General features: G+C 43.4%; 1 protein-coding gene across 3 annotated transcripts; it reads right to left on the reverse strand.

The window, feature by feature from the left end:
• Positions 1–887: 887 nt before the first annotated feature.
• On the reverse strand, positions 888–24,089 carry LOC134339302 (dnaJ homolog subfamily B member 1-like). 3 transcript variants are annotated; one of them, XM_063035686.1, is made up of 5 exons: positions 23,972–24,049; positions 8,840–8,917; positions 8,284–8,501; positions 2,866–3,464; positions 888–1,448 (listed from the first exon to the last, which is right to left on the reverse strand). In XM_063035686.1, exons 3-5 carry the CDS (start codon positions 8,492–8,494, stop codon positions 1,218–1,220), a joined length of 1,041 nt encoding a protein of 346 aa, XP_062891756.1. In that variant the 5' UTR covers positions 8,495–8,501; positions 8,840–8,917; positions 23,972–24,049; the 3' UTR covers positions 888–1,217. The 3 variants fall into 3 exon arrangements, with proteins under 3 accessions (XP_062891756.1, XP_062891753.1, XP_062891755.1); XM_063035683.1 differs by having other exon boundaries at positions 8,830–8,917; positions 23,972–24,047; XM_063035685.1 differs by lacking the exon at positions 8,840–8,917 and having other exon boundaries at positions 23,972–24,089.
• Positions 24,090–26,504: the final 2,415 nt, after the last annotated feature.

The following is a 26,504-nucleotide window of genomic DNA, read 5'->3' on the forward strand; positions in this document are numbered from 1 at the left end:
TGCTGAACAGCATGCCAAATTAAAAATACTTCTGTCAGCTCATGATCCATATCCCTGCCTGTTCATGTTCTTAACCATCTCAAATGCCACTGTTGGATCTGCCTCCATTCCAGGCACCTACCACTTTGTGGGAAAATTCCCCCCACCCCCACCTCAAAGCTCTGCCTTTGAGTATTCGATGTTTCTAAACTGGGAAGAAGATTCCGAATACCTAGCCTATCTACACCCATCATAATTTTAGAAACCTCTGTCAGATCTCTCCTTAACCTTTGAGAGTTCAAAAAGAACAATCCAAGTTTGTCCAATCTCTCTCTATAGCACATTCCTTCTAATCCAAGCAGCATCCTACTGAACCCTATCTAAAGCCTCCACATCCTTCTTGTAATGATGCAAACAAATGTACAGAATACTCCGTGTGGCTCAGCCAAGGTTTTATATGGCTGTAACATCTTTAAGGATAACCAGGGATGGGCAACACTATTAGTCTTATTATGACATACAAGAAAGTCTTACACCATGTCGTTGTAATTGGCAAGGCCCACAGACAACTTAAAGATACATTCAGAGCCACCGATAGTAACTCCAAGGCTGTTATGACAAACAGAAGTCAAACTCCTCTGTAGTTATAATTACTAAGTTTGTCAGAAACTACCCACATTCCTAAACTCCGGTGTTCCCAATTCAGGCCACACACTAACTGTTGACATTTCACTATCTGCTAGAACTTTCATCTTTCAAACAGGATTCACAAAACCCAATAGGAACATTGACCAACACTTGGGAATACGTGGAAGACCACCGAGTAAGGCAGATGGTATGTCAGTGGATACAAGGACTTTGTGTACCTGAGAGCTTGAAAGTACAACTGAGAAGTGAAGATGCAAAGGTTTTAGGAGAAAACAAAAATTTATTATTTTAACAATGAGCTACATAACAGATCAACTATGTGAATAGATTAGCCAATACTTTGTTTACTGTATATTTGGTAACAAATTGTGTTATTTACACTGTAAGGTAGCATCAATTTGAACACATGATGCATTTTTCCAATTATGCAGAGACTGAGATATAGGATTTTTTTCTAAAAACACATTAAGCAACTTGCTTAATTGTATGTCCAAGAACCAGTGGCCACCCAGACCACAGTGTGGCATTCACAGTCCACTAGAATACGATTTTGTTCCTTCCCCACTCTCAATCACTCAGCTCCCCAACGGTTACAGTGGCAGCAGCTCCTTCAGCTTCTCCCGTGTTGTGTTTGACAGAGACTCAGGAAGATGCACCTGGAACTCGATCACTAAATCACCTCGGCGGTCCGGCTGCTTTGGCAGTGGTAATCCTTCCCCTGATATTCTCCTCTGTGATCCTGGCTGGATGATATCCTTGAAGGCCATTGTGTGAGTTTTCTTATCCAGTGTTGGTACAGTCAGTGAGCAACCACATAAAGCCTGGGTTAATGAAAGTAATCAGTGGTTAGCAGATTAAAATATTAACTCATTCCCCACAGATACAGGCCCATGATAAGCAATTCTTACCATTTCAGATTTGTGCCATCCACTGGCTTACTGCTACAATACAATATTTACCTTATTTAATTAAACACCTCAAAAGTATTGTCTTTGAATCTACATTAATATACATTGCCCTTACTTTGATAATGCATCCCGAAACACTCAGGGGAAAAAAAAAGTCAAACCAGATAAAAGAACATTCGCAGCAGAAGATTGCTCATAGAGGTAGGTTTTAAAGAAACATGAGGAAAGGGCAGGAGATAGAGAGATTTAGAGGTCTCTAAGGGAAAATCCTACATGCTATCCATCATTAAAACAGGGTATCAACAATTAAGAGGCAAAACATTGGGAAATCCAAAAGGTTGGGGACAAAAGACGTGAGACAAAAAGACAGTGGGGGGGGGGTGAAAAGAAAGGGCACTAAGAAGATCTTTCAAAATATTTTTAAGAATTATCAGCAGTACAGTCAGTAGCCAGGTGGCTTATTATGCCTGGGCTAACTCTGAAAATTACCCTGTTATTCTCTTATCTCATCCAGCCATTTTCCGAAGCCATGCAAATTTTCCCTTTAATCCAATCACCATTTCAACATAACTCCTACGCTTTCGGAGGTGTGAGGTGATGTTGCATGGTCAGGCTTACTGGAGGATCAGAATATACAAAAGACAAAGGAAAAATAAAGAAATGCCATTTACAATGGCCAGCCCTTAAACAGAACAAATTCTCTACCTGGAGAATTTAAGAGTTCTGCAGGCTGCAAGATGACCGTATGAAAAAAATGAGGTCACACACACAAAATGCTGGAGGAACTCAGCAGGCCAGGAAGCATCTACGGAAAAGATTACAGGACAGGGTCTCAGCCCGAAACATCAACTGTACTTTATTCCATAGACACTGCCTGGCCTGCTGAGTTCCTCCAGCATTTTATGTGCATTGCTTGAATTTCCAGCATCTGCAGATTTTCTCGTTTGTGAAAAATAAAGTGTTGTGCCAGGGGCTTATGTCAGACCCTGCTGTCACAGTGCAGAAGGCCAGTGGGAGTAGGATGGGGAATCAAGATGGAAGGCAACTGGAAGCCCAGTCACTCCTGCAGACTGAATACTGGTGCTCCGTAGAGAAAATAACCCAGTTGTTCAGTAATTGAGTGGTATAAGTATCGGGCAGAATTTTCTTGTCTAATATGAATGTTATGTGAATGAGAGAGAGCTGTCTGGTTCACCATCACCTCACCCAAAAACCACTCTCTCTGGCAATCCAGCATTCCCTCAGTATCGCAAGGGTGCAATTTTGTGCTCACATTTCTGGAGTGGGGGTTTGAGGTCAAACTTGACAGGACTGAGAGAAGATAAATTACCTCCCGGAGGCTGATTTTTGCTGTGTAGATGATATCAGATCCACTCCGCTTGAAGACGGGATGTGGCTTGTCCTTTAGAACAAAGATGATGTCTGCAGGAATATTGTTGGCAGTTTCATCACCTTGTTTGGGGAAAGTGATTTTTGTCCCTTCCTTCCAGCCCTTCTTGACATCAATTGTCAGAATGGTGTCTTCCTGCCTCAGCGTCTGCCCATCGGGGTTCAGGCGTTTCCGTCGGATCTTCATCTTCTTGGTGCAGCCGGTGAAAATCTCTTCCAGTGAAACTTTCAGCTCGTGAGTGACTGGGGGATCCTGCTTCTTGGCAGATGTCCGCGCTCGTTGGAAACCAGGCAAGCCGCCCATGCCACCGATTCCCCCCATACCACCCATGCCACCCATACCACCCATGCCAAACCCACTGAAGGAGCTCAGTGGGTCGTCGTCGATGTCCATGTCCTCTTCACCATTTCTCTGGCCAAAGAACATGTCGAAGGGATTCCGCCCACCAAAAAACTCTGCAAAGACTGCATGAGGGTCTCCATGGAAGGTATACTGGAAGTTGGTGCCATTGGGACCAGCAGATCCACCACCCTTTAATCCTAAAACAAATAAATGCAACAGGATTAGTTTCTGAAAACAAAAAGATATTTGATACAAAAAGATTATTGATCCTATGACCTTGAAAACACCAGTGAGATTGAACGCAACTCAAATGAACAATGGGTTGGGAAATGTCTCAGACTAGAATCACTTTCAGCACTCACTTTCCACAGAAGCAGAAATGTTTGTAAAGCTTCACATTGCAATACACTCTGAGGTGGTTAATAAACAACTGTCCAAGTCTCAAGGTAGTTGTTTAACAGGTAGATCATTGAAAAGAGGCTTTGGATTAGATTAGGAAATTCCAGACTTCTCTGGTCCTAGGCAGCTGAACAGGAGGTGCAGAGGAAATGAACATAGATGATGATGACAGTTTGTAGGTAGGAAGAATTCAGGGCTAGAGGTTTACAAAGATAGATAGATAGACATACTTTATTGATCCTGAGGGAAATTGGGTTTCGTTACAGTTACACCAACCAAGAATAGAGTATAAATATAGCAATATAAAACCATAAATAATTAAATAATATGTAAATTATGCCAGGTGGAAATAAGTCCAGGACCAGCCTATTGGCTCAGGGTGTCTGACCCTCCAAGGGAGGAGTTGTAAAGTTTGATGGCCACAGGCAGGAATGACTTCCTATGACGCTCTGTGCTGCATCTTGGAGGAATGAGTCTCTGGCTGAATGTACTCCTGTGCCCACCCAGTATATTATGTAGTGGATGGGAGACATTGTCCAAGATGGCATGCAACTTGGACAGCATCCTCTTTTCAGACACCACCGTCAGAGAGTCCAGTTCCATCCCCACAACATCACTGGCCTTACGAACGAGTTTGTTGATTCTGTTGGTGTCTGCTACCCTCAGCCTGCTGCCCCAGCACAGAACAGCAAACATGATGGCACTGGCCACCACAGACTTGTAGAACATCCTCAGCATCGTCCGGCAGATGTTAAAGGACCTCAGTCTCCTCAGGAAATAGAGACGGCTCTGACCCTTCTTGTAGACAGCCTCAGTGCTCTTTGACCAGTCCAGTTTATTGTCAATTCGAATCCCCAGTATAATGAGTGAGAAACCACGATGGCATTTGGAGGATGACAAATTTAATAAAAGAAAAACTGAAAATGGGAGTGAAATGCTGTCTACAAGTGCATTCATGCAGGAATTGGGCAAATTAGGATATGAGCATTAGAGTACAAAGGCAACAATTTTGGAAGATGAAAGCAGAGAGGCCACAAGAGAATTATGCAGAAGGTAACAAAAAGTGTACAGAGTTTCTGTAGGTTTACCAGGGCAACAAACAGAACACGCTTTTATTCCAGTCTTGGCTTTTATATACAACATTTTAGGTAAAACTATCAGATTCAAGAACACACCAGGCTTTTGCTCTTTAAGGATCTAATGGTCCAATTCAAAACTGGAGTATTTTTTGATAAGTAAGGATATTCAGGGGTAGGGAACCAAGTCAAGCAGATGGAATGAGATGTAAATTAGCCACGATATATTTCAATGGACGGAGATAAAGGGATTAACTGCTCTCCTCGAGTTCTTCTCACGCCATCTGCATTCCCTAATTTATCATTAGCCAACAAACTGCATCAAGCAAAGATGATAAAATACATATTCTGATTACTGGCGGTTCTGCAATACATCAGAAAGTTTTTGTGGAAAAGTTAGTATTGAACTAATAATCTCTAGAATTTTCCTTCAGAAGAGAAAGCAATGTTTCTTTTATTTAACAGCTAAGCAGAACTGGATAAAGTGATTTAATCATCATCCAGGGTGGATGCTCATTAAAAGAGACGCCTTATACAAAGCCCATGGCTCCCTATTCCAACAGCTGAATGGAGAAATATCAAAAATCAGATGCCAGGATGGTAGCAGATTTCAACGCTGCACCATTTGCTGATTTCAGTCAGTGCAAGGCATTCATGGTTTGGAACTGGCTACAGCCATTCTGGGATGCAAGTGTCAGAATGGCCTGCATTTCCAGTATACCCATTACACCAACAACTGCCTTCCGAAACAACACAATTTCTCACATCCTTGAAACCTTTCTTTTACTTAGTCTTGTGCTCAGTCTTCAATGATTTTTTGTTGCATAGATATTCATTATCTTTACTATTCTCTCCTACACTTTCTATACACTTCTGGGCTTTCTGCTCTCTGATAAACTATTTTGTTTGAATTCGTCTTCACTCTACACATCCAGTTGTCCAAGGGCACTAGATTTGGCAGTCCTGCCCTTCTATGAGAATTAGTTTAGCCCAAACCCCCTTATTCACCTTAAGTAGTTCCTACCACTTAGATTATTCCCAGTGCACATTTTAGTAACATTTTATTCCCCTTTCATCATTCCTGCAAGTGGTCTCAGCAGATACACGCTCAGCTCCCTTAGGAAAGCTATAATAGAATGTGCGCATTACCAGAGCCAGCAGTGCTGTCCATATTTTAACTATACGCTATACAGAAAAACCCTCCCTTTACTTATGGTTCTTTTGCCATTCATGTTTATTCCACACCTTCTGGTTCTTGACCCCTTCATCAATGAGAATATTTTTCATTTGATCTGACATCCTTGGTTTTAAGTACTTCTATCAAATCCCCTCAACTTCCTCTGTTTAAAGGGAAACCACCAGTCTATCTGCACTACTAAAGCCAAAACACCCCAAAACATAGGAGCAGAATTAGAATTAGGCTATTCAGTCCACCGAGTCTGCTTCACCATTCAAACATGGCTGACTGATTACCTCTCTCAAGTCCGTCTACCTGCCTTCTTCCCATAACGTTTAACTCCTTGACTAACAGCACTCAAGGGAGGGAAGGATGGGGGTGAAATAAGGGAGCAGTGAACTAAGGGATAAAAAGATCCAAGACTGTTTTTCATTTCCAGTATGCAAGTGTATAGAAGAATGAAATAATTGTTAATCTGGCTCAGATGCAGCACAACAAAGAGAGAAGATAAAAAACACAATAAAACTAATAATAAAATATAATATTAACACAGAAGACAGTTTATATACATAGGCTGACTGTATGTCCATAAAGTGATGCTAGGTTGATGTGAAATAATAAAGTAGTGGTGGTGGTGGCGTTGATCAGCCTTAATACTTGGGGAAAGTAACTATTTTTGAGTCTGGTGGTCCTGGCATGGATGCTAGATAGTCTTCTCCTTGATGGGAGTGGGACAAACAGTCCATGAGCAGGGTGTGTGGGATCCTTCATGATGTCACTGGCCCTTTTCCAGCAACCTTTCTGCATACTTGTCCTTGATGGTGGGTAGGCTGGTGCCAGTGGTGTGTTGAGCAGTCTTGACTACCTGTTGTAGAGCCTTGCTGTCTGTCACAGCAGTTTCCATGGCAAGCAGTAAAGCAGCTTGTTAGGATGCTCTCTTCTGAGCATCTGCAGAATGCTGTGAATATGGATGTGCTAAGTCCAGCTTTCTTCAGCCTCCTCCGAAGGTAGAGGAGCTGCGGAGCTTTCTTGACTGTGTAGGACGTGTCCTGGGACCGCAAGAGGTTGTGGGAGACATACGCCCTCTGGAATCTGAAACTGCTTGCCGCAGATGTAAAGAAGGGTGAGAGTGGTGAGAGTTCTCCTGAAGTCCATAACCATCTCCTTTGTCTTGTTGACATTAAGAAAAAGGTTATTTGCCTGACAGCAGGCCTTGAGCCCTTTAACCTTCTTTCTACTGGTCATCTCATTGTTGTTGGTGATAAGTCCCACCACTGTTGTGTCGTCGGTGAACTTGATGATGTGATTGCTCGGGTGTTTGACGTGCAGTCGTGTGTGAGCAGGATGTACAGCAGTGGGCTCAGCAGACAGCCCTGGTGGGTGGGCACCTGTGTGGGGAGGAGCGGTTGTACCTCCTGACCATCTGAAGTCTGTTTGTCTGGAAGTCCAACACCCAGCTGCACAGTGCTGTATTTAGACCGAGGAGCAGCTTGTTTACCAAGGTCTGTGGGACAATAGTGCTGAACGCTGAACTGAAATCCAGAAACTGGATTCTGACATCAGTGTCCTTGTGTTTTTTTTTTGGTGTGTCAGGGCCAGGTGCATGACAGATGCTAAGGCATTAGTCACAGTGCGGTTCTGTTGGTAATCATATTAGTGAGGGCCCAGTTTGACAGGAATAGAGTTTTGGATACGCACCATTATCAGCCATTCAAAATATTTCATAATGATTGGCGTCTGTGCCACTGGGCAGTAGTCATTTAGTTCTGAAGGTGAAGAGTTCTTTAATAAAGGATGATGGTGGCTGATGGTGCAGCATATGGGGTCAGTAGCCTGGATGAGTGAAGTTGTAGACGTTCCTGAATATATCAGTGACCTGGTGCATACATTCCGAGTACTCGCCCTGGCTGTAGGTAGGGAGTGCACCTCTGTGTACAGCTAGGGATTCTGATTGGGGCGTGAGATGACTGCTCCAGTTACCAACACTGCCTACCCGCTTACCGATGTAGCTGGTGACAGAAAGTGATGGTTCTAAGATGTGTGGGATCAGACATCGTGGTGTGGGTTACCTGAAGTTGGAAAACTGAACACGTACCACTGGATTGCATGTTACCCAAGTGGAACACAAGACATTGTTCTTCCAACTTGCAACAGCCAAGGCAGAGGATAAACAGGTCAGTGTAGGAGAGCAAATAAGAGTTAAAATGACATGTGAGCAGAAGCTGTTGTAGAGAAAGCACAAGTGTTGTGTAGAACAGTTGCCTTGTATACACATCAGCCTCCACCCCACCCGCCTAGTGCTACTCTGTAATGCTAATCACTCCTCCTCTCTCAAAATCCAGATTAAATCTCCTTTTTTCTTACCTTCTTCTCCAAACTGGTCATAAATCTCCCGTTTCTTGGGGTCACTCAGTACATCGTAAGCTTCAGCAATTTCCTTGAACTTATCCTCTGCATCTGGTGATTTGTTTTTGTCAGGGTGGTACTTTAAGGCCATCTTCCTGTATGCCTTTTTGATTTCATCATCTGCTGCTCCCTTCTGAATGCCGAGGACTTTATAATAATCCTTCCCCATGTTATGCCTACAAGGATTGAAGAGATCAGACTGAAATAGTTTAGCATTCAATCATCACTGTCAGGAATATTCACCCTCCTTACTGACAGCTGCTGCTCTTTGCTTCCATATAAGTGAGACAATGAACTCAGCAAGAAAAAAATACAGCACGAAAGAACCCTTTCAGCCTTTAGACTGCCCCAGATAATGAACTGAATGCAATGGCTCGATTTCTGCAAGTCAAAAAGTATACAAATCTCTCATTTAATTAATCATACTTCCACTGTAATGAACATCAAAAAGCACATGAGACTGGTAAAAACAATTACAAAAATTGAAGAACGGAATCAACATACTTGTACATACACTGTGGAATGATTGTTGGTGCCAGACGGGGTGATTTGAGTATCTCAGATCTCCTGGGATTTCCACACACAACTGCCTCTAGAGTTTACAGAGAGTGCGAAGAACAAAAAAAAATCCAGTGAGCTACAGTTCTGTGGGCAAAAATGCCTTGATAATGAGAGAGGTCAGAAAAGAATGGCTAGACTGTTTCAAGTTACTGGTGACAGTAGCTCAAATCACAATATGTTACAACCCTGGTGGGCATAAATGCATCTCTGAATGCACGGCACGTCAAACCTTTCTGCTACAGCAGCAGAAAACTACAAACATATACACTGCCTATAAAAAGTATTCATCCCTCCCCCTTTGGAAGTTTTTATGTCTTATTACCTTACAACATTGAATCACAGTGGAGGATATAATTTGGCTTTTTTGACACTGATCAAAGAGAAAGACTCTTTCCATATCAAAGTGAAAGCAGATCTCTACAAAGTGATCTACATTAGTTACAAATATAAAACACAATAATTGACTGCATAAGTATTCACCTCCTTTAATATGACACACCAAATCATCACTGGTGCAGCCAATTGTTTTTAGAAGTCACCTAATTAGTTAAATGGAGATCACTGTGTGCAGTCAAGGCGTTTCAATTGATTCTAGTAAAAATACACCTGTATCTGGAAGGTCCAACTGCTTGTGAGTCAGTATCCTAGCAAAAACTACACCATGAAGACAAAAGAATACTCCAAGCAGCTCTGCAAAAAGGTTATTGAAAAGCACAAGTCAGGGGATGGATATAAGAACATTTCCAAGTTAGTGAATATCCTCTGGAGTACAGTTAAGTCAATCAAGAAATGGAAAGAATATGGCACAACTATAAATCTACCTGGAGCAGGCTGTCCTCAAAACCTTAGTGACCTTGCAAGAAAGGGACTAGCAAGGGAGGCTACCAAGAGATCTATGACAACTCTGGGGGAGTTACAAGCTTCTGTGGCTGAGATGGGAGTGGAGCAAAGAGAAAGCCCCACTGTTAAAAAAACTCACGTGAAATTGCAGTTACAGTTTGCCAGAAGGCATATGGGAGACTCGGAAGTCAGCTGGAAGGTTCTATGGTTTGATGAAACCAAACTTGAGCTTTTTGGTCAACAGACTAAATACTATGTTTGGTGTAAGCTAAACACTGCACAACATCAAAAACACACTATCCCTACTGTGAAGCATGGTGGTGTCTGCTTCACTGCTGTGGGGATGCTTCACTGCAGCAGGACCTGGAAGGCTTGTGAAGGGAGAGGGTAAAATGAATGTAGCAAAATACAGGGAAATCCTGGAGGAAAACCTGATGCAGTCTGCAAGAGAACTGTGACTTGGGAGAAGATTTGTTTTCCAGCAAAACAATAACCCCCAGCTTAAAGCCAAAGCTACACAGGAACGGCTTAAAAGTAACAAAGTTAATGTCCTGGAGGGGCCCAGTCAGAGTCCAGGCCTCAATCCAATTGTGAATTTCTGGCTGGACTTGGAAAGGGCTGTTCACTCATGATCCCCATTCTGACAGAGCTTGAGCAGTCTTGTAAAGAAGAATGGGGAAAAATTGCACAGTCCAGATGTGCCAAGCTGATAGAGACCTATCCACACAGACTCAAGGCTGTAATTGCTGCCAAAGGTGCATCTACTAAATACTGACTTGAAAAGGGTTTATGCAATCAATTATTGTGTAGATCTGTTTTCATTTTGACAAGAAATAGTCTTTTTCTGTTGATCAGTTTCAAAAAAAAGCCAAATTGAACCCACTGTAATTCAATGTTGTAAAACTATAAAACATGAAAACTTTCAAGGTGGGGGGGGGTCGAATTCTTTTTATAGGCACTATATCAGACCTTTGAATTTAATATTATGGGAACACTTCAGTACACAGAGGCGTCCATTAGTTAAGTCTTCAAAATCTGGGGAAGAAAGTTAAGACAGAAATTAGGAGCCACGAAATACCCTTGGCAAATTTAAGTAAAGGATAATTCCAAAGCAATCAACAACTGAAGCAAGAGGGCAGATAGGGAAAGAACAAGTTCTCTTGGAGATCAAGTTCTGGGATAGGATATAAAAAGACATTTGCTGGTCAGGGTTATTCAGCATGACTATAGATGAGGTGGGGTGAAATCTTTTCTTAGCAAGGAAAGGATCGAACCAGAAGGTAGATATCAGGAAAAATACTAGAAGACAAAATCAAAATAACGGATATAATGGGTCGGATAGGTTGAAGTGTGTATATTTTAATGCTAGGAGTATTATAGGTAAGGGTGATGAACTTGGAGCATGGGTCAGTACATGGAACTTCAACATTACTGTAACTTGGCTGAGAGAGGCACTGGAATGGGTGAGTAACATACCAGGTTTTCAAAGTTTTAGAGAAGTTAGAGGAGGTAAAAGATGGGATGGATTTGCACTACTAATCAGGGACAATATCACAGCTGAACTCAGGAGATGTCATAGAGGGGTTAGACGCCGAGTCCATTTGGGTGGAATTCAGGAATAGGAAGGGTGCAATCACACTGATGGGATTGTACTACAGATCCCCTAATAGCCACTGGGACATTGAGGAACATATCTAATCAGATTAAGGAAATGTGTAAAAATAATAGAGTTGTCTTGGAGCATTTCAACTTCCCTAATATAAATTGGGACCTTCTTAGTGTAAGGTGTTCAGATGGGACTGAATTTGTTAAGTGCACCAGGCAGGTTTCTTATATCAATATGTGGATGGGCCAGTGAGAGGAGGGGCCACATTGGGCCTGGTGTTGGGTAATGAGCCTGGCCAGGTGTCTGACCTTTCAGTGGGTGAGCAGTCAGAGAACAATGACCACAACTCCTTGTAGGGGTTTAAAATTGGATTAGGGCAAATTACAAGGGTATTAGGCAGGTACTAAGAAGTGTTAATTGGGAACACCTTTTCTCGGGCAAGTCCACATCTGACATGAAGGATGTTTAAAGATCAATTGCACAGAATACAGGAAAGGTATTTGGGTGTTTTGATTTGCTTTTTAAGCTGGTTCAGTACAACACTATGAGCTGAATGGCCTGTTCCTGTGCTGTACTCTTCTATGTTCCAAATTGTTTTTGTTTTAAGGCAGGAACGAAGAAGATTGTTGAAGGCAGGACAGGAATCCTCCCCCCCCCACCCCCCAGTACTTAAATTGGCAAGGCATAAATGAAATGTAGACCTAATGAGGGTAAATTCCAATAGTACTGAACATACAAAAAAAAGGACATTTCTATGCTGTACCACTAAGACCAGATACAGTTCTGGTCACCTCATTACAGGAAGGATGTGGATACTATCGAGAGAATGCAGAGAAAATTTATAAGGAGGATGACAGGTGACCTGACAGATGTGTATAAGATGATGAGAGGCATTGACTGTGTGGATAACCAGAGGCTTTTTCCCCAGGGCAGATATGGCTAACACAAGGGTGCATAGTTTTAATGGTGCTTGGAATTAAGTACGTCAGAGGTAAGTTTTTCCAAAAAAAGGGTTGGGTGTGCAGAATGCAGTGCCAGAGAAGGTGGTAGAGGCAGATACAATACGGTCTTTTAACAGGCCCTTAGATAGGTACATAGAGCTTAGAAAAATACAGGGCTACGCGGTAGGGAAATTCTAGGCAGTTTCTAGAGTAGGTTACAGGCTGAAGGGCCTGTAATGTGTTATAGATTTCTGTGTTTTAATTCCTACTAGTTGATTAAGAGAGCATCCCAGCTATTTTCACTCGTGCACTTTCTCTGCATAGTTAATTCAATTATCCTATGCCATAATGAACATCACGTTTGAATGTCTTCATGACAGCCAATGGGAGTGCATTACAGTTTCTAACCACTTACTGTGTAAAAATGTTCCTTCATGGCACTTTCAGCCATTACTTTCAACTATATCCTTTGATTCTTGACCCTTATATCCAGGGGAATGTGGGACAAGTAAGAACATTTCTTGGAAATCAGAAAACAAATGCTGCAGATGCTGGAATTCTGAAATAAAAACAAAGTGCTGGATACAGCATGTCAAGCGGCATCTGTGGAAAGAGGAACAGAATTAACGTTTCAGGTCGAAGATCCTTTGTCAGACTAGGAAAGAAGGGAAGGGATAGGTAGGACATTGGGAATATCTGTTGCTGGGGTGGCATTGGTATATAGTGGCAGTTACAGAGTAGTAACAAAGATAAACTAGTATCAATGCCAGAGGATGAAGGAGTTGGAGACAAGGGATTTTTGTGCCAGAGTGCATATTATTCAAAATAAAACCCCAAGTCAATATAGGGGTAATTTTGGCACTCCAGATAATGATGGTAGGTTTATTTCCTCACGTGCTATTAAGCAAGTCAGGCAACTGTCACTCAAGGGTGGTAAACCTTCCTCAGATTCAGAAGACTTGAGGGTCAAAGCGTTACTTGAGAATTGATCATACACTCGGGGATGACATTGAACACAGGAAAATAAGAGCACACACAACCCCTCAAAACCGCCTCACCAATAAATACAATCCTGACTGATCTGTCCCAGGCTTCAGCTTCTTTTCTGCACCACTTCCCCATCACCTTCAAACCCTCATACTTTCAAACAAAGTCATCTACCTCCACTTTAACTACTTTACTAATCTAGCTCCCACAAGATTTAGTTAGTGAGAGAGAGGGAGGAAGGGTCTTGGCCCGAAACATCAGTTGTTTATTCACTTCCATAGATACTGCCTAGCCTGACTTCTAGAGACAGACACAGGATTTCCAGCATCTGCAGAATCTCTTGTACTCAATTCTACTCCTAAGCACCAGCATAACTGCAAACCTGATTTCAACCTTAAAAGAATGAACCACCTTGAACACGACAGGCAACGTTTGACCAACTGAACAATTTTCCATGAGCTGTAGGAGAACGAATGGAATAGGTTATGGTCTAATCACAACTGGCAGATGCTTTGACTCATATTGATGCCCAATAATTTGAAAGCAAACATCACAATCTATTAATCGACTGTGCTCCAATGGAGGAATTATTTGCTTTGGTTATTTAATGTTTATGATCATATTCTCTGGCATACTTGAACTTTTAAAAGCAGTAGAATACTCAAGTACTGGATTATGTGGAGTTTTCCTTCCTGTTCAGTGTTTGGATTGACAGTAAATTAGGATTATTGGAACACAGTAGCTAAGAGATTTTAGGATTTTTTGATACCCAAGGACAACTTGGACTAGTGAGCACAAGTTGAAACTTTGCTAAATCCACGTGATTTCTTTGGATCAAAGTTTAGTTTGTCCTTGCACCAGATGAATGGTTTTATCTTCTAATATTGCCTTTGAGTTCTTAGTCCATGAGATAATGAGACCTGCAGTGGCTGACAATTTGTTATCTAATCCTGTCTTGTGCAAGGAAACAATAGGCCGGTGGTCATTCAGACACAAGTTTAAATCCTGTCAGATACTAAGAAAGTTCAAATTTGATTAAATAAATCCAACATTAAAATGATTGTATGGTAGGGGGCTATTAAATGTCAATAAAGACACAAAATTAGAAACATAGAAAACCTACAACACAATACAGGCCCTTCAGCCCACAAAGTTATGCCGAACATGTCCCTACCTTAGAAGTTACTATGCTTACCCATAGCCCTCTATTTTTCGAAGCTGTCCAAAAGTCTCTTAAAAGACCCTATCGTATCCGCCTCCACCACCATTGCCGGCAGCCCATTCCACACACTCACCACTCTCCGAGTGAAAAACTTACCCCTGACATCTCCTCTGTACCTACTCTCCAGCACCTTAAACCTGTGTCCTCTTGTGGCAACCACTTCAGCCCTGGGAAAAGCCTCTGACTATCCACACGATCAATGCCTTTCGTCATCTTATACACCTCTATCAGGTCACCTGTCATCCTCCATCGCTCCAAGGAGAAAAGGCTGAGTTCACTTAACCTGTTTTCATAAGGCATGTTTCCCAATCCAGGCAACATCCTTGTAAGGCTCCTCTGCACCCTTTCTATAGTTTCCACATCCTTCCTGTAGTGAGGTGACCAGAACTGAGCACAGTACTCCAAGTGGGGTCTGACCAGGGTCCGATATAGCTACAACATTACCTCTCGGCTCTTAAACTCAATCCCATGATTGATGAAGGCCAATGCACCATATGCTTTCTTAACCACAGAGTCAACCTGCACAGCTGCTTTGAGCGTCCTATGGACTCGGACCCCAAGATCCCTCAATCCTCCACACTGCCAAGAGTCTTACCATTAATACTATGTTCTGCCGTCATATTTGACCTACCAAAATGAACCACTTCACACTTATCTGGGTTGAACTCCATACATCTGCCACTTCTCAGCCCAGTTTTGCATCCTATCGATGTCCTGTTGTAACCTCTGACAGCCCTCCACACTATCCACAACACACCTAACCTTTGCAAAATCAGCAAACATCCAGCAAACTTACTAACCCATCCCTCTACTTCCTCATCCAGGTCACTTATAAAAATCACAAAGAGTAAGGGTCCCAGAACAGATCCCTGAGGCACAACACTGGTCACCGACCTCCATGCAGAATATGACTGATCTACGACCACTCTTTGCCTTCTGTGGGCAAGCCAGTTCTAGATCCACAAAGCAATGTCCCCTTGGATCCAATGCCTCCTTACTTTCTCAATAAGCCCTGCATGGGTTACCTGATCAAATACCTTGCTGAAATCCATATACACTACATCTACTGCTCTTCCTTCAGCAATATGTTTAGTCACATCCTCAAAAAATTCAATCAGGCTCGTAAGGCATGACCTGCCCTTGACAAAGCCATGCTGACCATTCCTAATCATATTATACCTCTCCAAATGTTCATAATTCCTGCCTCTCAGGATCTTCTCCATCAATTTACCAACCACTGAAGTAAGACTCACTGGTCTATAATTTCCTGGGCTATCTCTACTCCCTTTCTTGAATAAAGGAACAACATCCGCAACCCTCCAATCCTCCGGAACCTCTCCCGTCCCCACTGCCGATGCAAAGATCATTGCCAGAGGCTCAGCAATCTCCTCCCTCACCTCCAGCGCATCCTCTTTCTTAATAGCTACACGCTCAAGCTCTTCAGTCTGCTGCAAGTCATCACTACAATCACCAAGATCCTTTTCCATAGTGAATACTGAAGTATTCATTAAGTACCTCTGCTATTTCCGGACATCATGGAGGGATTGTCTACGGTTCCATACACACTTTCCCACTGTCATACTTGATAGGTCCTATTCTTTCATGTCTTATCCTCTTGCTCTTCACATACTTGTAGAATGCCTTGGGGTTCTCCTTAATCCTGCCTGCCAAGGCCTCCTCATGGCCCCTTCTGGCTCTCCTAATTTCCTTCTTAAGCTCCTTCCTGTTAGCCTTATAATCTTCTAGATCTCTAACATTACCGAGCTCTCTGAACCTACTATATGCTTTTCTTTTCTTCTTGACTAGATTTATTAAAGTCTTTGTACACCATGGTTCCTGTACCCTAGCATAACTTCCGTCTCATTGGAACGTACCTATGCAGAACTCCACACAAATATCCCCTGAACATTTGCCACATTTCTTCTGTACTTTTCCTTCAGAACACCTGCTCTCAATGTTCTGCCTGACAGCCTCATAATTCCCCTTACTCCAATTAAACGCTTTTCTAATTTGTCTGTTCCTATCTCTCTCCAATGCTATTGTAAAGGAGATAGAATTATGATCACTATCTCCAAAATGCTCTCCCGCTGAGAGATCTGACACCTGACCAGGTTCATTTTCCCAATACCAAATCAAGAACAGTCTCTCCTCGTGTAGGCTTATCTACATATTGTGTCAAGAAACCTTCCTGAACACACCTAACAAACTCCACCCCATCTAAACCCCTTGCTCTATGGAGATGCCAATCGATATTTGGGAAATTAACATCTCCCATCACGACAACTCTGTTATTATTACGCTTTTCCAGGATCTGTTTCCCTATCTGCTCCTCGATATCCCTGTTTCTATTGGGTGGCCTATAAAAAAAAACACCAAGTTATTGACCCCTTCCTGTTCCTAACTTCCACCCACAGAGACTCCGTAGACAATCCCTCCATGATGTCCACCTTTTCTGCAGCCATGACACTATCTCTGACCAGCAGTGCCACACCCCCAAAACTGAATTCCTTAGAACAGGAAGTCTGCCCTCCAGCCTCTAAAACTCAAGCCCACATTTAGGTAGCCAATTCTTAACTGCCCTAGCAAATGACTGAATTCAAGGACAGTAACTATCAGTCTAGTCAGCGATAGCTACATCCTTAAATATAATGAAGAGTCCACCCTAGGGCTCTTGTATTGATGTTTTAAGTAATTAAAGTTCCATTGGCCGTTTTTTTTTTTAAAAACATACCCAAATGATGAACAGTGGATACAAAAAGAAATTAGAAATCCACATTATTAAAATCAAAAGATAAAAGTATGACTGCATGTCAGTTAGTTCTTGATTTCAGTTTCTGTTCTTGTAAACCAGCAAACCTGACAACTGCAGTTCTTTCTTCCTCTGGCCCATTGACAGATTGGCAACTAACGTGGCCTAAGTGTGCCAAAAATCTTGAGAAACAATGTCCAATATTCTACTGCAAAATGAATAAGACAATGTAAAAGGGCTTTCTCAAATTCTAGAGGCCAAACTATTACACATCATCCTATCCAGCATCATTAGCTTTTGTACTGCATTTAACATACGGGTTCATCTGCAATAACCACATCATATACCACAGGAAACAAAGTAACTGCACTTCAACACATACCGTGAGGGAAAAAAAATAATGCATCTGAAAAAGAGACAATTGAATGTCCTAAATTTAACAAAGTCTTGAATCTAATGAACAGTTTACACTATTTTCATAAAATAGATTTACTCCTTTTGGTTGCTATTATTTAACATTTCAAATTAATTAGTTCTCCAATTTATGCAAAATGCTTACCTCTCAATTTTGTATATTCCACCACTAACAACCTTATCATCGGCTGCTGAATCCCCTAAACTCTGGCATTCTTTCCAAAAAAAAACTTTGCTAACTCTGAATATGCAGGCTAAAGTCTTTCAAAGTCAAAAACAGCAACAGCTAGAAATATTCAGACACTCAGGCAGCTTCTGGAGAGAGAGAAAGCTGATTAATATTTCAGACCAATGGGCCATTAAATTTTCATTTTGGACCAAGCATGAGTCACATTCCTGTATCTTCCTCCATGACTCAGTATCATAATTCATTTGAAAGTGATCCAGCACACAACTTAGGATATCCTACTTCATTCAAATTGTTTAAACTCCATTAGAATGCTGTATTAATTGAATATAAAGGAGGAAATTAACACTCTCAGCTCAATACAGAATTGGTGTTGGGGACTGACAGATCTGCCATGGGCAACAAGAACAAAGTCAGGTGTGAAGCTACAAAGAGATGGACTTTTTGGCCAAAGATTTTCTGGATCACGGGATGTAATTTTTTCAATTCCTTTTTTAAGAGATGCCACACGTATTGTAATAAATTCACCCAGTGAACTAGTTAAGTTGAACAGAAGTGCAGGAACCAGGGCCCCAATGAGACAGATGCTGAATCATCAGGATTTCCAATTGGTTAGACAGCAGATATAAGTTTTATTGTAGTGTTCAGCCCCCACAACTAGTTCCACAACATTTTCTAAATTTAAAATGTATTGAAGTAAGACTTTTCAGCTAGTGTACAAAGCATTGTGATGCATGTCAAATCAAAAGCAAAATTCCAAAACCTGTCAACAATTTACTAAAAATTAAAAAACAAAATTGTGAAGCTGAATATACTCTGTTACCTTAACAACTTACCCAATTTGTTGTAGAAAATTGGAGGATCACCTGAGTAAATATCACCCACCCCCCACCCCTCGGCAAGGTCCAACAGACTTTCAACAGACCAAACCAAATGTAAAAAATAGCAGGGAGATGATAATAGAGAAGCACAAATCTGGGGAAGGGTACAAGACCATCTCAAAGGCACTGAACACGCCTCAGAGCTCAGTGTAGCCCATCATGAAAAAGTGGAAAAAATATGAAACCACAGCCACGCTGCTAGGTCAGGCCACCCCTCTAAACTTAGTTGCCAGAGAAGAATGGCAATTGTAAGGGAGGCTACTGTGACACCAACAGTCACTATGAGTGAGCTGCAGAAGTCACCGGCATCAACCGGAGATACCGTAGAGATGTGGAAGGTCTTGTGGTCAGATGAAACTAAAGTGGAACTTTTTGGCCTCAACACCAAGCAGTATAAGTGGTGTAAATCTAATACTGCACATCAACCAGACAACACCATCCCTACTGTCAAGTTCAGTGGAGGTAGTATCATGCTATGAGGATACTTTTCAGCAACAGTGACTGGATTGATGGGAAGGCAAATGTTGCTACATACAGAAGGATCCCAGATAAAAACATGCTAGCCTCTGCTGGAAAGCTTAAACTTGAGAGGAAGTTCATCTTTCAGCCAGACAGTGATCCAAAGCACCCTGCCAGAACAAACCAAGGAGTGTCTTCAAATCCCTAGGATCTTTAGGGGAATTAGTGTGGAAATAACAGGGGCTCTGACAGAAGTATTTCAAATGTCATTAGAAACGGGGATGGTGCCGGAGGATTGGCGTATTGCTCATGTTGTTCCATTGTTTAAAAAGGGTTCTAAGAGTAAACCTAGCAATTATCGGCCTGTGAGTTTGACGTCAGTGGTGGGTAAGTTGATGGAAAGTATTCTTAGAGATGGTATATATTATTATCTGGACAGACAGGGTCTGATTAGGAACAGTCAACATGGATTTGTGCGTGGAAAGTTGTGTTTGACAAATCTTATTGAATGTTTTGAAGAGGTTACTAGGAAAGTTGACGAGGGTAAAGTGGATGTTGTCTATATGGACTTCAGTAAGGTCTTTGACAAGGTTCCACGTGGAAGGTTAGTTAGGAAGGTTCAATCATTAGGTATTAATATTGAAGTAGTAAAATGGATTCAGCAGTGGCTGGATAGGAGACGCTAGAGAGTAGTGGTAGATAACTTTGTCAGATTGGAGGCCAGTGTCTAGCGGCGTGCCTCGGGGATCTGTACTAGGTCCAATGTTGTTTGTCATATAGATTAATGATCTGGATGATGGGGTGGTAAATTGGATTAGTAAGTATGCAGATGATACTAAGATAGGTGGAGTTGTGGATAATGAAGTAGGTTTTCAAAGCTTGCAGGGAGATTTAGGCCAGTTAGAAGAGTGGGCTGAAAGATGGCAGATGGAGTTTAATGCTGATAAATGTGACGTGCTACATTTTGGTAGGACTAATCAAAATAGGACATATATGGTAAATGGTAGGGCATTGAAGAATGCAGTAGAACAGAGGGTTCTAGGAATGATGGTGCATAGTTCCCTGAAGGTGGAATCTCATGTGGATAGGGTGGTGAAGAAAGCTTCTGGTATACTGGCCTTTATAAATCAGAGCATTGAGTATAGGAGTTGGGATGTAATGTTGAAATTGTACAAGGCGTTGGTAAGGCCAAATTTGGAGTATTGTATACAGTTCTGGTCACCATATAGGAAAGATGTCATCAAAACAGAGAGTACAGAGAAGATTTACTAGACTATTACCTGGGTTTCACCTCCTAAGTTACAGAGAAAGGTTGAACAAGTTGGGTCTTTATTCTTTGGAGTGTAGAAGGTTGAGGGGGGACTTGATAGAGGTATTTAAAGTTATGAGGGGGATAGATAGAGTTGACGTGGATAGGCTTTTTCCATTGAGACTGGGGGAGATTCAAACAAGAGGACATGAGTTGAGAGTTAAAGGGCAAAAGTTTAGGGGTAACATGAGGGGGAACTTCTTTACTCAGAGAGTGGTAGCTGTGTGCAACGAGCTTCCAGCAGAAGTGGTTGAGGCAGGTTCGATGTTGTCATTTAAAGTTAAATTGGAAAGCTATATGGACAGGAAAGGAATGGAGGGTTATGGGCTGAGTGCAGGTCAGTGGGACTAGGTGAGAGTAAGAGTTCAGCACAGACTAGAAGGGCCGAGACGGCCTGTTTTCGTGCTGTATTGTTATATGGTTATATGAAGAAAACTGATGTCTTTGAGTGGCCTAGAGACCTGATCTTAACCAGATTGAACATCTCTGCCAAGACCCCAAGTTTGCTGTCCACCACTGTTCCCAAACTAACCTGACACAGCTCGAGCAATTTAACAAGGAGGAATGAGCAAATCTTTCTCCATCAGGTTGTGCAAAGCTAACAGTGACTTATCCCAAGACTGCTGGTTGTAATAGCTGTGAGAGGTGGTTCAACTAAGTACTGAGCAAAAGTACTTTTGAACTGCTGACATTTCAGTTCCTGAATTTTTAGTTTTTCATACTTAACAATTTTCCCTGTTTTTTGGACTCTCTGGAAAAAAGGAGCATGTGTATCACAGATAAAATTCTCAGTTAAATTGATCAAAATGCCAGGTTGTAATACTCATTTGTGTGAATAAAGGGTTGGGGGCTGAATACTTTCACAAGGTACTGTTTTTAAGAAAGCATGATGTGGGAAGAGCTGTTGGGGCAACTTTTGTCTCAGTCTCCCGCCCGCCCCCCACCACCCCCACACACACACCCTCTCCTATTCTAACACTTCAGCTCCCCAACCAGGAAAATGAAAGCATTTACTTATCCGTGAGCAAAATAAAAACTGAATCTTAATTATAGAAAACAGAAACAACAAATTCTAGAGAAGGATAGTCACATGTCTGACTTGAAACAATCTGGCTCAAGTTGAAACTTAGTTTAATTTTTCTTCCCAAAGATGCAATCTGACTGATGTTCTTGATCAAGTTTTCCATCATCTTTTATTTTCACTACGACCTGAGCATCTTCTGCAAGTTTATTATATCAGATACAGCTCATCAATTGTCAGCTTGGCTCTGCCACTCCAACATTCCTCTCTGCACCAGGCCTGACTTGCTCATGGTTACTACAGGTTGAGCACATCTATCCAAAATGCTTGAGGCTGGAAGGGTTTCAAATTTTGGAATACTTACATCTATATAGTCCTTGGGGATGGGACCCAAGTCTAATCACGAAATGACTTAACAGTATTGTGCAAAAATGCTGGGTATATGTACATATCAAAAATTACATAAAAAAATAAAAACAACAGGGGGCCTAAAGCTTTTGCATGGTACTGTCAACTGGAGTTTGTAAATCTGGCAGGAGTAAGGGATGTTGGGAATAGTGAGGGTGGAGCACTGTGGGACAGGTGAAAGAGGAGTGCGGTAAGGGTGTAGACACACCCAACCCTGAGACACTACGCAAGGTAATTTGATTCCAAACAATTAGTTTATTGATCATTACAGAATGTCTCTCTGGTGCTTCCTGCTCCCTCCCCTTTTTCCAAACCATGATCCCCCTCCCACTATCCCCTTCCCAGTCTCAGCACACAACAGAGACCCATATCTGAATCAGGTTTATCACTCACATAGGTCATGAAATGTGTTTTTTTTTGCAGCAGCAGTACAGAGCAATACATAAAAATACTACAGTAATGAGCAAAAATCTTACGCGCCTTAGCTCATGCCATTCATATATACTCATTTAGCCATTGGGTGTTAGATTTTCACAGGATAATCTTGGCAAACTCAATGAATTTCTCTGCTGTTTTGTGATGAGTGTCATTTTATCACCAAAAATCTTAAAACATTTAATACCATGCCTCATCTTAAATTTCTGCAACCAGACTGCTGAATATTCACAATTACCTTCAATTTTCAAAGTTTGTTGTGATAGATCTCTGCTTGTTTCATGATCAGCATACCATTACACTTTTCTATTCCATCAATTAGTAACAAACACTTCTCCACTGCCTCCAACTCCCAACCTGTCAAATACGAAATGATTCCACAATAAAGTATTGGTTTGGGTATAAAGGTCTTCCAGTTTCTGTCAGGGCAAAGGTCTGATGAAATGGCAGTGGAATATTCCCACCCTTTCATTCAGCGGGGCATCAGTACAAACCCCAGTATATCCAGTGCAGAATTAACAACAGGGAATCAGTCGTCAAAGGCCGTTCTACGTGAGATTATGGATGACAGATAGATTGGTAAAGTTTGACTGTTAAACCCAAGAGGCCAACAGATCGGGTGACTATTTGCAACAGTTGGGAATACAGAGTCAAGAGAAAAGTTAAGGTACACTTCTACAGTGAGGGGGTAGGAGGAATGTAGAAGAGGAACTTCCACAAATAGCCACTGACACTAGGCCAATTATTAATTTTAAATCGGAGATTGACGTGTTATGAAGGGATTACGGGCTAAAATGCGAGTGAGTGTGGAGTTCGATTACGGTTCAGTAACAGACGCTCCGGAAAGCAGCTGATATTAACCAGCCACTACCCCACCCTCGTTCGAGCGTCCCCACCACAGCCCAGCAGCCCCAAACCTCCCATCAAACGTTCAAGCTCTCAGCCAACCTCCGAAATAGTGAGTCCTCTCAGCAAAACACACGAAATGCTGGAGGAACTCAGCATCTATGGAAATGAAGAAACAGTCGACTTTTCGGGCCGAGACCCTTCATCGGGACTTCTCAACGCCGATGTCCTGATGAAGGGTCACAACCTGAACGTCGACGGTTCACTCTATCCCATGGGTCCCACCCGACCTCCAGCATTTTGTGTGTTTTGCCTTGGGATTCCCAGCATCTGCAGATATTCTCGTGCTTGTGAAGTCCTGTCAGGAGTTGGCTGTCATGCATTCCTCAGGCCAACCCCTCCCTTTTAAAAATAGCACATCTTCTCTTTACTCCCAATGTACATTTTGCTTCGGGAGAAGTTTAACATGTAATGGCCTAGCCTGCCCCTCCCTTGCCTACGCCTGTCACAAAAGGGCAGTAGCTTCAATCACTAGACACTTGCATAGAGGCCACGTTAACCAGGCAGAGATAAAGAAAATCACTTAATATATATGTACTAAAATACATATAGAAACAAGCAAACATTCTGCCTCTCCCTCCATCACTGGACACAATCTATTGTAAGTGACAGCAAAGGATAGAAAGTATCCGACCCTCCACCGGGTTAGTTGTATCTAATTTCTGTGATACAGCACTTCATTCTCCGACCAGAAGTCAATGAACGAGCTACAATCATTACCTGTCTCTTCTTCTCCTGCGTTCCTCCTTCCGATCTCAATGATACTTCCAGCAAATTGCTGGAACTTTCAGGAACATTCTATCCCTCGTCACTTCCCCCGGCACCTCCTCCAACCCCGCCCCGTTGCTCCCCGAGACTCCGCCCGCCACCCTGCACCCTCCCCCCGGGAGGAGGCGGGGCTTGAGTGTGACGTCGCGTCGCCTAGCGACCGCCCGGCTCTTTGCACCGGCGTTGGTTTCTGCGGCTTGCCCGCCGCCCTTCTCCGTCGTCTCAGGCCTCGGCCTCGGCCTTTCGGCACCCGGGGTGACTTGCTTCCACTGCGGTTTTGTAGAGTAATGAAGCCCGTGCAGGCTCTCATACTGAAGGGGCAGCCGGCCGTGTAATTTATAGATGATGTTCTTTCTGTTGGAATCAGACTGGCTGTTGCACTCGTAGCTCTGGTTATCTTTAAACCAGTAAGTCAGCTCCGATAATGCGGGCTACCTTGGTGCCGGACTGCGGAGTTATTGCGGAAGTGAGCAGATGGGAACCTGGAGAAATATACAAGATGCTGGAGACTCGGCAGGTCGGGGTCGGGGACGGGGAGTATCGGATAGGCAGTCGGGACTCGAGACCTTCATCTGCACCACGAATTTCAGAAGAGAGCGGGACCGGAGAGACTGGGGGGGGGGGGACCGGAGAGACTGGGGGGGGGGGGACCGGAGAGACGGGGGGGGGGGGACCGGAGAGACTGGGGGGGGGGGACCGGAGAGACTGGGGGGGGGGGACCGGAGAGACTGGGGGGGGGGGGACCGGAGAGACTGGGGGGGGGGGACCGGAGAGACTGGGGGGGGGGGACCGGAGAGACTGGGGGGGGGGGGACCGGACCGGAGAGACTGGGGGGGGGGACCGGAGAGACTGGGGGGTGGGGGACCGGACCGGAGAGACTGGGGGGGGGGGACCGGAGAGACTGGGGGGGGGGGACCGGAGAGACTGGGGGGTGGGGAGCGGGACCGGAGAGACTGGGGGGGGGGGACCGGAGAGACTGGGGGGGGAGACCGGAGAGACTGGGGGGTGGGGAGCGGGACCGGAGAGACTGGGGGTGGGGGAGAGCGGGACCGGAGAGACTGGGGGGTGGGGGAGAGCGGGACCGGAGAGACGGGGGGAGAGTGGGGACCGGGGGAGAGACTTGGGGGTGGGGGGGGTGAAGCACCTTCAATAACTCCAAAAGACTGAAGTTGGGTAAAATACTGGAAGGCTTTTATTTGCTGTACAATACGACCTCCATAGTGAGTGTCTGCCCCCGGACTGAGGGAGAGGGGCAAGGTGAATCACCTTTATACAGGGGTCTGTGGGAAGAGCCACAGGGGCAGTCAGCAGAGGGGCGTGTCCAGACGGTTAACCCAGTTACAACATATATATATGGTTTACCACAGGCGGAGAACGGGGAACCAGGGTGGGGGCGAGAGTGGGGAATGAGGGGAAGACTCGGGGTGGGGGCGAGAGTGGGGAACTGGGAGGGAGACTCGAGGTGGGGGCGAGAGTGAGGAACCGGGGGGGGAGACTCGGGGTGGGGGCGAGAGTGGGGAACTGGGAGGGAGACTCGAGGTGGGGGCGAGAGTGAGGAACCGGGGGGGAGACTCGGGGTGGGGGGGTGAGAGTGGGGACCGGAGGAGAGACGGGGAGGGGAAAGAATTGGGGGTGGGGGAGTCTCAGGGGGACCATTAGAACTGAGGGGATGAGTGAGTTTCAATGTAGTGACCGTGGGCTAATTGCAGGAAAGTGGGTCAAACTTCTCTTCTTCCCAACTGCCATCAAGTTCCTGAATTGATCCGAAAAGACCTTATTCTACCTCTATTTTACCCCACCTTGCACTAACGTTCTTGTGTTTCTACCCCACAACCATCAGGCTCTTGAATCAAAGGGGCAACTCCATCTGTTAAGATGTTCCCACAACCAGTGATCTCACTTTAAGGACTTGCTATCTATCGTCTGTTTATTACTCATTTATTACTATTTATTTATATTTGCATTTGCTCAGTTTGTTGTCCATCCAATCTGACCTCTCAATGATTTTATTATGGTTTTATTAAGTATGTCTGCAGGAAAATGAACCTCAGGGTTATCGAGGGTGACATTTGTGTACTTGGATAATAAAATTTACTTTGAACCTTGTATTTTATTTTGTCATGTGAGCAATATATAATTTATGTTAATTTGAGTTAATGTAATCTATGTTTATATGACAATAAATTTGAATTTAAAAGTATTTTAGGTGGGATTCATGGACAAATGGGGCCAAAGGGTCTGTTTCTGTGTGTATAACTCTCTGATTTAGGGGAGCACAGGAGCAGGTAATGGTCCAGTGAATCTCAGAGCAGCGTCTGTTGGGTTTCAGAAAGGGGATGGGGAGATGCGAGTTGGTGAACTTGAAGCCGTTACCAGGATTTCTGATAGCGCATGATCAGAATTTTACTGTGCCAAGACGGTGTAACAGGAACTTCATCTTTTTATGAAGTTGTGTACAGAACACAACCCTGAGACATGTCCTCTC

This window comes from Mobula hypostoma, chromosome 29 (genome assembly GCF_963921235.1).
Source record: "Mobula hypostoma chromosome 29, sMobHyp1.1, whole genome shotgun sequence".
Taxonomy (NCBI): domain Eukaryota; kingdom Metazoa; phylum Chordata; class Chondrichthyes; order Myliobatiformes; family Myliobatidae; genus Mobula; species Mobula hypostoma.